Below are 14623 nucleotides of genomic sequence, written 5' to 3'. Positions count from 1 at the left end.
TCAGTGATAGTTTGTACCAAGTTTCTTCAGAGCAGAAATCCTTGCAAGAAAGCAGACAAGACTGTCTTCAAAAAGGTTCAGACCTGATGATTATTAAGAACCGAGAGGAACAGGTGTGTGTGTGCAAACCTAATACAAATGTGTGTAGAACAAAGACTAAAACAGAGGATTTTTGGATTTTGGATTTTGCAAGTGTTTTGGAGTTTGTACGTGCTTTGTCTCTAGGGGCCACCGTAAATATATACTGCACATATATGTACACATAAGTGCATATATATATATATATATATATATATATATATATATACACACACACACACACACACACACACACACACACACACACACACACAGAAAGAGAGAGAGAGAGCATAAACCCTGCAAACATAGAGAGAACATGATGCAAACTCCACACACTCCACACAAACCCAGGATTCTTGCCTCACCATGCTTTTTAAAAAGCTAAATTTGTTAAAATGTTACAGAGCCAAAAATGCTGTTAGAGATAAATCGGCCATCAAGCATTAAGATATAATTACACTGAAGCTTTCTCTGAAGGTCATCTCTGTTTGTGGTCATGTCTTCCAATCTTTTCTGGAGCTGGTCTCTCTCTTTAACCAGATTGTTGTGACTGGCCTGTAATTGGTCTTGTTTGGTTGTCAAGTTGTTGAAAATGTTCTCTAAATGCTTTCTCTCGCCGGTCACATTGTCAACAGGCTGGTGTAGCACCGCTTTCTCCATTTCCCAATGAGATTTGCTTTGGGTGGCTGTGGTGGACACATCATCATGAAATAAATGCATCACCTTTGAGGATTTTAGCATGCTAATTACATTTCTTTTGTACTCACAAAGACAAACCACATTTATGAGTCCAATCAGGAGGAAAACACACAGCAGACCCAGAAGAATCACAGCAGCTCTGCAGGAACTCTTCTTTACAAATTCAGCACCTGAAGATAGAAGTCAGTATTTGTTATATGTCTAAACATTTTATTATAACACCAATTTGGAGGCTTTGGGGTTAGGGTTTTTCCCGCTGTAAGCATCCACTGGGGTAACGGGGGTGTTGGGGCTTAACAGGTTCTCATTACTTTATTATTATAGCACTATGTCTGTGAAGGTTCTCAGTCATCCAGGTGATCGTAGTCAAAGGAGCTTGCAAATTATAGCACTAGAGATTATAGCACTGGGAATAAGGGAAGGATTATGGATGAGCACCATGATGAAAACTTGTGGCAGTATATATACAGTACTCTGAAAAAGGTATAAAATGTAACTGATCGTTGTCTCGTCGTTACTGTCATGAATGGTAAATGGCCTGTATTTGTATAGCGCTTTTACTAGTCCCGCCTAGGGACCCCAAAGCGCTTTACACACCCAGTCATCCACCCATTCACACACTGGTGGAGGCAAGCTACAGTTGTAGACTGACAGAAGCGAGGCTGCCATATCGCGCCATCGGCCCTTCTGGCCAACACCAGTAGGCGGTAGGTGAAGGAAGTGTCTTGCCCAAGGACACAACGACCGAGACTGTCCGAGCCGAGGCTCGAACCGGCAACCTTCCGATTACAAGGCGAACTCCCAACTCTTGAGTCACGGTCGCCCGTGGCCCGTCTACACCTTCTCCATGCTGTGTCTCCTGCTCCGTGTTCAGGAGAACTTCTACTTCCCAGTCCTGCTCTCCTAGTCTATGCTTCCTAGATTTAGTTTCCTAAGATTAGTTAGTTCCAGTTTGAGATTATTGGTTTGTTTTGGTAAAGTTTACTTCTGACAAAGGATGTTCCAGCAAATAAAGCTGTGCTTTCAGATAACTTCCTGTTTCTCAATCCTGCATTTGAGTCCACATCCTGCCTGCACACAGCGGTAGCCTCGACACATAACACTTGTTTAATCAGCTACTATCTCGCCTATAGACTTTTTAATGTCTACAGTCTCAGATCAACACACTATCAGTGCCCTTCGGCACTATTAGCAGCAGGAGCAGCAGTAACCCCTTAACTGCAACATTGCACCCCATCACGTAAAACATAGGCTACTTTTGCACTTTCAGACGTCTCTGCATGGCCCTGTGCATCAGAGCCACTTCTGCCAACAATTGCCAATTTAGGCCCAGTTACAGACACGTGAGTAGATCACACCCTGTGTCCACGTGGGGTTCGGCCTTGCAAATTCTGGTTGGTTGGTTTTAAAAAATTAGGCGAGGAAAAAAATCTACTTTTTCTGTGTTCCAGCCTCAGTAACTTTGACACAGTAACATCTGCTGTAATATTTATCCAATGAAATCTCAGAAGTATTAGCTTTATTTTGATACCAAGATTGTTTAGATGGGGTTTGTAATTGTAGAGAAATACTCCGTTCATTTTGGTCATGTCTTTTTCGAGCAGGAAATGACAGTGGTATGTGAGATTCGAATGACAACAAGGTTGAAAGGAAAATTAAATTCCTCTCTTGTTCAGAAAGTCTTGTTATGTCATGTACATTAACTAGCTTAATTTGATTAATATCTTGGTAATGAAAGTATAAATACTGACTGAACTGTTGAGTTTAACTCTTATAATATTACCTCTTTTTCAGCTACTGGAAAAATGGTGAGCTAAATGATGAGAAAAAAGACAACTGTGGACAGATAGATACTTACAACTCTTACAACAGCTGGAATGATGCATCATCAACATCTGATAATTTGTTTTGTTGTCAGTGACACAAATGCTGTTAGTCACAAAGTATTTGATTGCATTATTATTTCTCTTCTAAACTCCTTCCAGTCAGGCAAATGCCAGCAATGGCGTAAAATTAAACCAACATTGAAACTAATACAAACATTATTAAACAATAAAAACTAAACTGAAAAAAAAACCCCACACATTCTGGAAAATCAGCTAACAGCAGACCAGGATTAAACAAAAATGTATGTCTCAATCAAAATTAACAGCCAAAAAGGATTTCAAAACCACAGTAACTCTACAGTAAACCAGACTCCAGATTACGTTCCCTGAAATTGGTCTTTTGTTTTCTTGAGACAATTTGTATGAAATTCTCTGTTCTATTTTTAGTTTGGTTTATGCACAAAACCTCAGCAACATGTACATTGTAATATCTATAGATATGTTTGTGTTCTTTACCTGAGGGTGTAGGTCCGAAACAAAAAGGAGCACAAGAGTCCAATCACACAAGAAAACAGTCCAAGAACACAGGAAAACAGATCAAAAACAAAACCAAACTAGAGCTCAACAAGAGTCCATGAAAAGTTCAGGGGGCCGACCGTGCACACGGCAACGGCGGCGACGGGCAAACAGTTCTGGAGGCCGACCGTGCACACGGCAACGGCGGGGACAGGCAAACAGTTCTGGAGGCCGACCGTGCACACGGCAACGGCGGCGACGGGCAAACAGTTCTGGAGGCCGACCGTGCACACGGAAACGGCGGCGGAGGCAAAACCAATCAGGAGGCCAACCACTTGGAAGGTAGTGGCGGCCACTGAGCAGGTCCGGAGTTCGGCCGCGATGCCAGCGGCGACCACGAACGCTTTCTGGAGGCCGTCCCCGAAGGCCATGATGCCAACTTAGAGGCCCGGAAGACGGCCGGTGTTCCAGATCTACTGGCGTTTAGATCAACTGGCGTTGGTCGAACAGATGTGTGTCAGTCTTGCGTTTCAGGAGCTGCTACCGACAAACCAGCAAAAAAACGCCAAATGTGTCATCTGTGACACTTGTGAGGTTGTCTCAAACACACTCCGTCAGTCTTGATGCTGTCGAACAACAAAATGTTTAAAAATGTGGCGAGTTTACCTGGTGATATCCTCATGCGCGACGCGATCGCGAAAACAGCAAACAAGTAACACCACGCCGATGTTGTCCACAGGACAGCAAGAGTAAACGATCGGGAGACTCTTGTCGTCGTTATCGTTCCCCTCGCACGGTTTATTTCTCCGAATTCAGCGTTTTTGCTTCACAACTACAGCGTGCTGTTTACTTTGTGCACTAACATGGAGTCGAGTCAACCAGCGCCACCTCTGGCCAAGTGCCACAGCCTACAGCCAGATCAACCTGTGACACATCTGCACCACGTTTGAATTCGTGTCATGCACATTTGTACCTTTCAATTGTGTCTGTTTGTGCGTCATGCAAACAAACCTTTGAAATGAATGAAATGATATCATGTATTTATTATCAGCCTACATTTGTACAAAATGCCAAATGACATACACATAAGAATCACCATCCTGATATCAATACTTTTGCCCATACGAAAAATGTCGTGAACACACTAATATTTCACCAGTGTTGTAACATCACATGTCGTTAGCGTAGTCTGCCTGTGTCTTCCCTCTGCAAACAAACATGTTAGAGTTGGTTGTGATATACAGTCTGCATAAGTGTGGTCAATCTAATAAACATTTATAAGGAGATGGCAGTTACTGTGAATGTACAGCAGTTACACAGTGATTAGTAATAAACAGTCAGACAATGACCCTGACAACCTCATTCAATCTTGCAGATTGCACCTTCTGTGGAAAGTGGTACCACACGGTGTGTGTGGACTTCCCCTGTGCAGAAGGCGACTACAAATGTTGTGGGTGCTAAATAAACAGAAAAAAGTGATCCCTGTTGTCTTTGCTTACTGATTGTTTTTAGTGTTGACAATCCACATTGCTGGCATTGCATCTGTCAACATGTTTGTGGGCAGATTTGGATGTACCAGGGGTAAGTGCAGCCACTCAGCCTCTACTCAATGTGATCATAGCAGCAGGTGCAGATGTGTCACAAGTTAATCTAGTAGTGGGCTATGGTCATGTGTTAGTGGTGGGAACAGTCATATCCACTCACTCTCACTGGCTGTTTATTACTAATCACTGTGTAACTGCTGTGAATTCACAGTAACTGCCGTCTCCTTACAAATCTTCATTAGATTAACCACACTTATACAGACTGTATATAACTCCAGCCATGTTGATGGATTGCCTATATTGGCTGGAAATATTCATTTTCAGGGAAAAGACACAGACAGACGATGCTTACAGGATGTGATGTGACAACACTAATGAAATATTGATGTGTCATATTTGTCCAAGGCGTATTTCATTGTTATGGAAAAAGAGAATATTAAAATCATGATGACCAATTGGAGTGGTGATTTCTATGACTTTGTGTATATAATTTGGAATTTTGTACAAATGTAGGCTGATAATAAATACATGATATCATTTCATTCTTTCCAAAGGTTTATTTGCATGACGCACAAACAGACACAATTGAAAGGTACAAATGTGCATGACACGAATTCAAACGTGGTGCAGATGTGTCACAGGTTGATCTGGCTGTAGGCTGTGGCACTTGGCCAGAGGTGGCGCTGGTTGACTCGACTCCATGTTAGTGCACAAAGTAAACAGCACGCTGTAGTTGTGAAGCAAAAACGCTGAATTCGGAGAAATAAACCGTGCGAGGGGAACGATAACGACGACAAGAGTCTCCCGATCGTTTACTCTTGCTGTCCTGTGAACAACATCGGCGTGGTGTTACTTGTTTGCTGTTTTCGCGATCGCGTCGCGCATGAGGATATCACCAGGTAAACTCGCCACATTTTTAAACATTTTGTTGTTCAACAGCATCAAGACTGACGGAGTGTGTTTGAGACAACCTCACAAGTGTCACAGATGACACATTTGGCTTTTTTTTTGCTGGTTTGTCGGTAGCAGCTACTGAAACGCAAGACTGCCACACATCTGTTCGACCAACGCCAGTTGATCTAAACGCCAGTAGATCTGGAACACCGGCAGAGGCGAGGCGGAACGGGTTGAGCTGGCCCTGACGGCGGTGTGGCAACCGCAGGACCAGACGAGGCAGGACCAGACGAGGCTGGACCAGGCGTGGATGAAGACACGGAGGCTGGACCAGGCGTGGATGAAGGCAGCGGGACGGCTGCGGAACCTGACGGCAGCGACGCTGCAGGCAGTGATGCGAATGGTGATGATGTAGAAGTCGCGGGGGATGACTCAGCAGACGACGGCTGAACAGACTTCCCCGGACCATCAGCAGAGGTGAGGATGTGCTGGATAGATTGTGATGGTTACTGGACCCTGTTCAGAGAGGTTGCTGTGGTCTGCCCTCAGCCCTCCAATAGCCACTGAGCATTGCCATTATGGGTTGTGCCCTTCTCCCATATGCTCTTCCAGTATTGCTCCATCTCCAGCCTTGGTAGTGCTGTTCTCATGTTGTTCTCCTGCCACTGAGAGTACACCTTGGCTGATTCTGTAGAGAACAGCTGGATTATTCTCCTGCCTTCAATCTCTCTGGTGTACCTCTTTAAGCGGCTGGCAAGGGCTGTGAGCCATTGCTTGGCAGTTTTCAAGGCCTCAGGTATGGACAGCTTGCTGTACTTCTCAGGCACCTTCTTTGTCCCACCTTTCTGCAGCTCTGACAGTTGGCTAACCTCCCTCTGTGCTACTTTGTTCTTCCAGTATTGCTCCGTCTCTAGCCTTGGTGGTGCTTTTCTCATATTTTTCCCCTGTCACTGAGAGAACTTCATTAAACAATTCAGAGAGTTCACATGGATCAGACTGACTGACTCAGAAGAAGAGGGGACCTGGAAGTGGGTGAACGGGACTTTACTGAACAGAAGGTTCATAAATTCTCTTTATAATTTAAAGTTATAATCACTAATAATGTGTCAATATTGACCAATCATGACCAGTCATAAAACTGTTCCACAAAGTAGTTGCATTTTGCATAAGTAATGTTGGTCATGTTGTATAAACAGTTTAAAGATGAGTGTAGCTGAAATGCATTCACAAATCAATAAATATGTTTTTATCATAGTAAGTAATTACTCAACCTTCAGTGAATTGTATTCTGTGATTGAATGTTTCGTGATATGTTGCAGCATCTGCAGGTATACAGAGACTTGAGTTCAGTGTATCGGACAATATCTAAGATTTAAACAGTTAATCATTATCATTATTCATATTTAATCATATCATATTTATTCAATATTTTATCGTTATTTGATTTATTTAGTGGTTACTGTTTTACTGATGCAGGTTGAACTTCAAGCTACAGCTAATTTGAGGACCTCGTTCCTGTTTGTTCACAAGTTGTTGATATGCATCTCTGATTTCTTGTTCAAAGCTGATTCTTTAGTTTCAGATGGCACAATGGAGAGCTCAACAGCTACAATGGCCCAGATGAAGACTTTGGAAAAATGAAGATCGTTAAAGATGAAAACAAATGGAAAAAACATATGGATCTGTGAAAAGATTGTGGATCTGTAATTGGCTGTCGCACTAGTATTTTAAGCCACAGGGAAAACGGCTTATCATTATGCATGCAAGTTCAAACACACATGGACTTAAACCTTTATTAATGCACAACTAATAACAGGAAATATGTTGCTTTGCCACATGTTTCCTGTTTTTGTGAACATCTCCCTTCACAGCAACCAACAAGAGTTAGCAGCACTGTGAAATTTCTTTTACAAAGAAGGACAAATCAGATACTTTGCTGTGTATTAATAAATTACTGCAACAGTGAAAACTGCTCAAGTGTGTAAAAAGAAAACTTCTGACTATGTAAAAGTAACAGTCAGCAAATATCCGACTGAACTTTATTTCTCTGTAAGACAGTATTAGCGTACTACTACCTACTAAATAATAACAATTGTAACAATATTTTGTTGCCAAGACAACAATGTGGCAGGCAGAGTACTTTGATGTGTTACTCATTAAGTAAACTTCTTGCTGTGGTTAGCACTGTAACCTCAGATAAATTTGGCAAAGCCGTTCTGAATCAGCCATTTTACTAATAAACTGTATATCACATGAAAAGGACTGGATTTCAGTTTTCTTTAAAAGAACTTTATATTGTATAGCACAAAATTGTCATTCCATTTGATCAGATTTATTGGCAATTTGTTTATAAAAATTAAATATGCCGAAAATTTTTTTTGAGGTGGCTATGTTGTTTAAACATTTTCCTTTTGTTTTAATAATCCTGGATCATTGTGGAACTCAGCAACCTTTGTATGGAAGTGTGATTGGATGCTTGTATGTGTATGTCATATCTTATATATGAATATGAACTCTATGCAGGTTTGTACACCTTATAGACTATAGACTATAGTCTCCATTCACAGGCTGAGGACCGGCTCCCGATAGGACAGTGTGCTGAGCCCCCTCCTGTATTGCCTCTACACCTACGACTGCAGTTTGGCCCACAACAACAACAACCTCATCATCAAGTTTGCTGATGACACCTCAGTAGTCGAACTCATGTCAAGGGGAGAGAAAAAGGGAGACAGAGAGGAAGTCTTAAAGTTGGCAGCATGGTGTTCAGAGAACAACCTGGCACTGAACACCAAGAAAACCAAAGAGAACATTGTCAACTTCAAGAGGCACAGCACTGACATAGCCCCCTATTCATCAACGGTGACTGTGTGGAGAGGGTCCACACCTTCCGGTTTCTCCATGTCCTTATCTCCACTGACATCTCCTGGACAGACAGCATAACAGCGGTGGTCAAGGCCCAGCAGCAGCTGCACTTCTGCTGATCTTCTACTGCTCATCCATTGAGAGCCTGCTGACATACTGCATCACAGTATGGTACGGCAGCTGCACTAAGCTGAATAGAGTGAGGTTTCAGAGAGTACTCAAGGCAGCACAGAAGATCATCGGCTGCCCTCTCCCCTCCCTGATGGACATTTATTCTTCCCGGTGCCTCCGCAGAGCAGCAAATGTTGTCAAAGACAGTTCCCACCCTGGTTTTGACCTGTTCAACCTGCTTCCCTCAGGGAAGAGCTACAGGTGCATCAGCACAAAGACGGACAGATGCAAAAATAGTTTCTTCCCAAACGCCATAACCACCCTGAACTCACACATGCACTGACAACACAGTTTCACCCCCCAATCCAAGGACTTTCCTCTATACACAGAATACACATCTACCATCACCACTGTGCAATACTTAATTTACATGCAATGTCCCACACTGTAAATGTATAAGGTTATGTCTTTATTTATTTTTCCCCCCAATTTGTATAATTGTACATTTTATTTATTTATTTTTGAATACTGTTCATATGTAAATAGTCACCCACCTTTTCCCACATGTCTGCATTGAGTATGAGATGCCCTGTATCTTATTGTACATGTGTATAGTGGCAATAAAAGGCATTCTATTCTAAAGCTGGGTCATGTAAAGGACATGGATGCAGAGCTCAGCAGAAAATCTGCAACAGAATTGCTGAAAAAGAAAAATTATGGTGTTGCAACACCCCACTCAAGGTCTAGACCTCAACCGGAAAAAAATGCTGTGGTAGAAACTTTACAGAGCTGTGCTGAAATTAATGCCCACAAACCTTAAGGAACTGAAGCCACAGTGTAAAGAAAAGTGGGCCAAAGATCCTCCACAATGATGTGAAAGACTGATAAAGTCCTACAGAGATGTACTACTTTATGTTATTGCGAAAAGCAGATCTAATAGTTACTGAATCAGAGGGTTCATTGGTTTCTGTGGTGGTAAGTAAGCAGGGGCAAATATGTAGCAAAAGGGTCAGTATTTTGAGGAACAGGAGGTTGTTTTTTCAGTGTTAAAAAAGGGAAACAGGAAAAAGAGAAATCAGTTTGTGGATGAGTTCAAAATATCATTATATGAGTACATTCCTTAATTTTATCCTGATAAAATAAAGAACAGCCTGAGATGGACTATGAAAATGTACCTGATACATCAGCAAGAAGTAAGTATCTTAAAGATTGTTTATTTGTTTCATTTCAGCTCGGTGTAAGTACGCGCTCCACCATCGTCCACCATCGTGGGCAGTGTCAGAAACAGGTGAAGGGTTTTGTTCAAAAACAAACAGATCCAACCAACTGTGTGGAGTTTCTTTTCATCTGCTAGCAGTAATATGAAAATACTTTTTAGACATTTGAGTCTTTTTGCTGTTTAATAAAGATGATTTTGTGTTTGTCTATTTGATTTCTGCACACAGAAAGAAAACTCTGCAGACTAGTTGTTCTGAGCTTTGGACTTCTGTTTATTCTTCAAGTTATTCTCAGCATTTCCCTGCGACTGGCTCTTCGTGAGTTCACTTACATTTTATCTGTAATGTAAAATTCATCATTTGAATAGTGTACGAACAGAAGTTAGAAATAATTACCATTACCATCGGAAAAACTGCAACTAACTCCACTTAATTCAAGTTTATTTTTACAGCACTCTATTATAACATCACAGTCTAATTACTTTGTCAGCAGTTTACTTAATGAGGCCAAAACCTCATATTATTATATAAGACTGGAATAATTTATAAAATAATTACAAAACACTTACAGCTGTCTGTCCACTCCTTTAATAAAGAAACGTGGCCCTCTAACACATACTATCACATCACTGTATAATTTCTTCACTACAAACTGTCTTGGCCTCCATCCATCTGTGGAATAACTGAATAAACTAAATATATCTAAATGCATCCTTTAACATAATGTTTTATTTCACATCAGACCAGGCCACTAAAAATGAGACTAAAGAAGAAGAGTCACTGAGGAGGAAGCTGAATATTTTCGGCAAGTATGATGCTGGAAATTAAGAGTCAAATCTTAAATATTAGCCCATTTTACTAATAGTATTATCATTAGTGAAGTAGATGAAACCGTTTTCTTTTATCTTTTTATGTTTACATTTTGAACAGATCTCAATACAGAACAAGGATGGGTATACTTCAGGGGTGATTTTTATTACATTTCTCATATTAAAAAGTCCTGGAGTGACAGCAGAGAGGACTGTTTGCAAAGAGGTGCAGACCTGGTGATTATCAGCAGCACAGAGGAACAGGTACAGACTGTAATTCTGAAATCTGCAAGAGTTGAAACAAAGTTTTAAGAACTGCAAGATTGCTAAGATTTATTTTCTTGATTCTTTTACTGGGAACAAGAACTTCATAAGGCTGTTCAGGCGTAACACGTGGATCGGACTGAGTGACACAGAGGAAGAGGGGACGTGGAAGTGGGTGGACGGGAGTTTGCTGAACAGCAGGTCCATACATTTTTAATTTTTAATAATAAATACTGATAATTTATAAATCAATCCTAATCTCAATAAAACTCCACAAAGCAGTAGTAATCACTCATAATAAAATCCTCCATCCATCAGCAGCAGCACTTTATTCATCCTCACTGTGTGTTGTGTAAATATATTTGAAGTAAATGTATTATAGTTCAAAATTGGTATGATATCAAAATATTCTTCTATTAGAATAGAATAGAACAGAACAGAATATATTTTAGTTTCACATGTAAATATAACTAAAATAACAACTATAAAAAAAACACATAAAAACTTTGTAGACATAAAAAACGAAGACGTAAAGTTGTCATGAATATTTCAATATCCACACAATGTTTATGCTCAAAAAGAAGTAGGAAGAAGTTTGCATTTATTTGTTCCCACCTCCTTATTTAAAATTCCATAATTTGCAAATCAGAATTCACAGTTTGGCTTATTATCCCACAATATACACGTTTAACTGCATAGAAGTCTACACTCATATAAAATACTCACATAAAAGAATTAAAGTTCAAAAACCAAAACATTTTTACATTTGCCAAACACCCCGTCATTAACACGCCTCTAAAGCTGTGTGCTTTGTCCACATAATCTCTTTTATATTTGTTTTTAAACTGAGTTATGTTTGGGCATTGCTTCATATAGAATTACATCGATGTGACAGTTATCTTAATGAAAACTTTAAGTTTGGGTTACTCTCGCCTTGATCTATATAAGATGTCACACTAAAATGTTTTAGATCATCAAACAAATTTAAATTTTAGACAATGATAACACAAGTAAACACAGAATACAGTTTCTAAATGAGGGTGTTTATTAAGGGGGGAAGAATGCCAAACCTACACGGCCCTGTGTGAAAAAGTAATTTCATCCCTGTTTGTGGATAATGGCTCTCACTGTGGTTTGCAAGAGTCTCAAAGCCTTTGTAAACCTTTCCAGACAGATAGCTGTCAGTGACTTTGTTTCTCAGGTGTAACATGTAGGTTGGACAAAAATGCAAAACAGGAAACCAGGCAGGGGGTAAACACTTTTTTACACCTCTGTAAGCTATAGGATAAGTACTCACTATTCAGTGGGTGGATATCTGTGACTAAATATCTCTTAATGTGCAGTGGTATCTCATTTTGTGTAACTTGGGTTTTGTAATACGCACACACTTTGTTTTTATCACTATCTGCTTATTACTTTATTCAATTTTATTCAATTTTATTTATATACCACCAAATCACAACAGCAGGTGCATCAATGTGCTTTAGGATTAGGATTAGGGTTAGGATACCGTGTGTGTAGGACTTAAAGTCAGAGCTAATTTGAAGACTTTCTCCTTTGTTTATAAGTTGCTGAAATGCAAATCTTCATTTCAGCAACTTGGCTGAAAGGCAACTTTCTTTAGTTTCAGATACTGGCGAACCGGGGAGCCCAACAGCCTTGGAGACGAAGACTGTGGCGAGATGGCAGCCAATGACGAAGAAAACTGCTGGAATGACGCAAACTGCAGAGATGAAAACTTTTGGATCTGTGAAAAAAAGGTGGAACAGTGATCAGTAGCAGGAAAATTGTTCCATCACATACAGATGTTAACATGTTTGTCTCGACTGCTGGCTTGCTAGGTTGTGGAAAATCCTTTGAATTGATAATTTGTGAGTCTTTTATATCTGCTTTTAAATTCCTTAGGGAGACCTCTAAAGGGAAGTCTGCAGAGCATGTAGATGAAACCCTATTTATAAATTGCTGTTAAACATTAAGTTCCTGTTATTATTGTATACTTACTAACACATACATAGAGTTCCACTAGCTGATGCAATTTTTAAAATAATTCAAATGTTGAGAGAATACCAATATAATAGATGAGATTTTCTTTTATATTACATTTAAAGTGCCGAAGTTCTCACTTTGTTGTTTGAATAAACTCAGTTTTCTGGTTTTAACATTTTGTTTAATCAGGGTATGCTGTTGTAGGCTATTAAAGAACACTTCTTTGTTTCTGTTCCATAACAGAAGCTATAAATGCTACTAAGCCATCTTTCACATAACAACGCTAAGCCCTGAGATCATATTACTGTAAATACAACAAGACAAAAGTCTCTGTACAAAAACAAACATCCTTGATTTGTGAGCATTAAGATATTGAAACATATTTTTCTCTCTATCTGCATGTAGCTTAACTTAATTTGAGTGTGTGAAGGAAAACTGTGCATTAAAGTGAACTTCCTTATATTAATGTTTCTCATTTCTGATGCAAAAGAAAAAGCCAAGAATAACAACATATACAAGAGCATTGGTGACTTTTACAAAGTATGCGCGTCAGCAGCCACTTTGTAACTTTGTATCTATCCTACTTGAGCAGTCAAGGCTTTTTGTTCACACACACACACATTCATACAGCTCTTTTTCTGTCGAACCAGTTTCTATTTAACACACATGAAAGCATGTTCCATATCTTGCTCAAGGACACTTTGACATGCAAACTGGAGTAGTTAATCAGAGCAGTTAATCCTGGAATATCTAGGATGGACAAAATTTCACAAACTGACTTGTTGTAATGGTGGCCATCTGGTTACAGCCAGATGGATAAAATCATGCTAAAAAGCCTCTATTGATCATATTAACTATGTATCACTCACACCGGAAAAAGAGAAGTATTGCAACATATTTTTGCATGTGAGATGTACACTTTCAAAACAGGACAGATGTACAGATGATACTCATCCTGTTCCTGTTCAGATGCTGCAATGATAAAAACCTGATGAAGCACCCATTAAGGAGCGATATCTATGACAGCTCTGTAGCGTTCTTATTTAGATATCATGCGCAAGTTCCTAAATGATCTTTAGTCAACACATCTGCTGTTTATTCTTAAGATTTAAAAAAAGAAAAGAAAAAACTTCACACCCAGTACACCTCTCACATCCGAATGAAATGTAACTGACATGAAATTAGAAGTGAGAACTTCTTTCTTTTTATCTTCTTCAGTGTCCCATCCCACAAGGCTCAGTTCAACTGTGCGGTATTTACCTTTTGGTGGTTCAGTCTTTAGTTATTTAAAGCAGAATGTAAAGTGTTATGTTAAGGCACTAACATGACACCATTATTTCATCTTACAAAGTTGTGCCAAAGCTCAGTGTTGGGCTTTAATTCAATGCTTTTGTTTAGTTAATCCTTCACCTTTATTTCTTTCTTAATAATGTTTTCTTATGTTGTTCATTTTAAATTCTTCTTTCTTGTGCTCCCTGTATGGGTCACAACAGAGGATCAGCTATCTATCCCCAGTATCCTCTTCGGTCACACCACCTCTCTACATGTCCTCCTTCACTATATTGATGAATCTTCTCTTCCTCTTTTCTTCTGCCTGGTAGCTCCATATTCAATATCCTTTGTCCTGTTTAGTCTCTCTTCACCTCCAAAACAATCTTTAAATAGCCCAGTCCTATCTACACCACAGCAGGACAGCTTGAATTCACCTCCAATGCCCCTGCCTTTCCTTCCCTTCAACCTGGTTTCCTAAACACAACAGTATAACTACTTCCATCATATCTCCATCATACCTGTTTCTTTATCAGCCATAGTCC

The 14623-nt window shown here is 39.9% G+C and overlaps 1 protein-coding gene and 1 long non-coding RNA gene across 2 annotated transcripts; one reads left to right on the top strand and one right to left on the bottom strand.

The window, feature by feature from the left end:
* Nucleotides 1-323: 323 nt before the first annotated feature.
* LOC113023957 (uncharacterized) lies at nucleotides 324-3295 on the bottom strand. The gene is made up of 3 exons (XR_003272614.1): nucleotides 3123-3295; nucleotides 849-950; nucleotides 324-767 (listed from the first exon to the last, which is right to left on the bottom strand). It is a non-coding gene; the product is annotated as an uncharacterized LOC113023957 (long non-coding RNA).
* A 208-nt stretch (nucleotides 3296-3503) lies between these two features.
* LOC113023412 (CD209 antigen-like protein C) lies at nucleotides 3504-13256 on the top strand. The gene is made up of 8 exons (XM_026169410.1): nucleotides 3504-3556; nucleotides 5997-6037; nucleotides 9765-9821; nucleotides 9979-10068; nucleotides 10493-10555; nucleotides 10681-10823; nucleotides 10924-11024; nucleotides 12448-13256. Exons 1-8 carry the CDS (start codon nucleotides 3504-3506, stop codon nucleotides 12593-12595), a joined length of 696 nt encoding a protein of 231 aa, XP_026025195.1. The 3' UTR covers nucleotides 12596-13256.
* The last annotated feature ends 1367 nt before the right edge of the window (nucleotides 13257-14623 follow it).

This window comes from Astatotilapia calliptera, chromosome 6 (genome assembly GCF_900246225.1).
Source record: "Astatotilapia calliptera chromosome 6, fAstCal1.2, whole genome shotgun sequence".
NCBI lineage: Eukaryota > Metazoa > Chordata > Actinopteri > Cichliformes > Cichlidae > Astatotilapia > Astatotilapia calliptera.
This window is presented reverse-complemented; position numbering and strand designations above follow the sequence as displayed.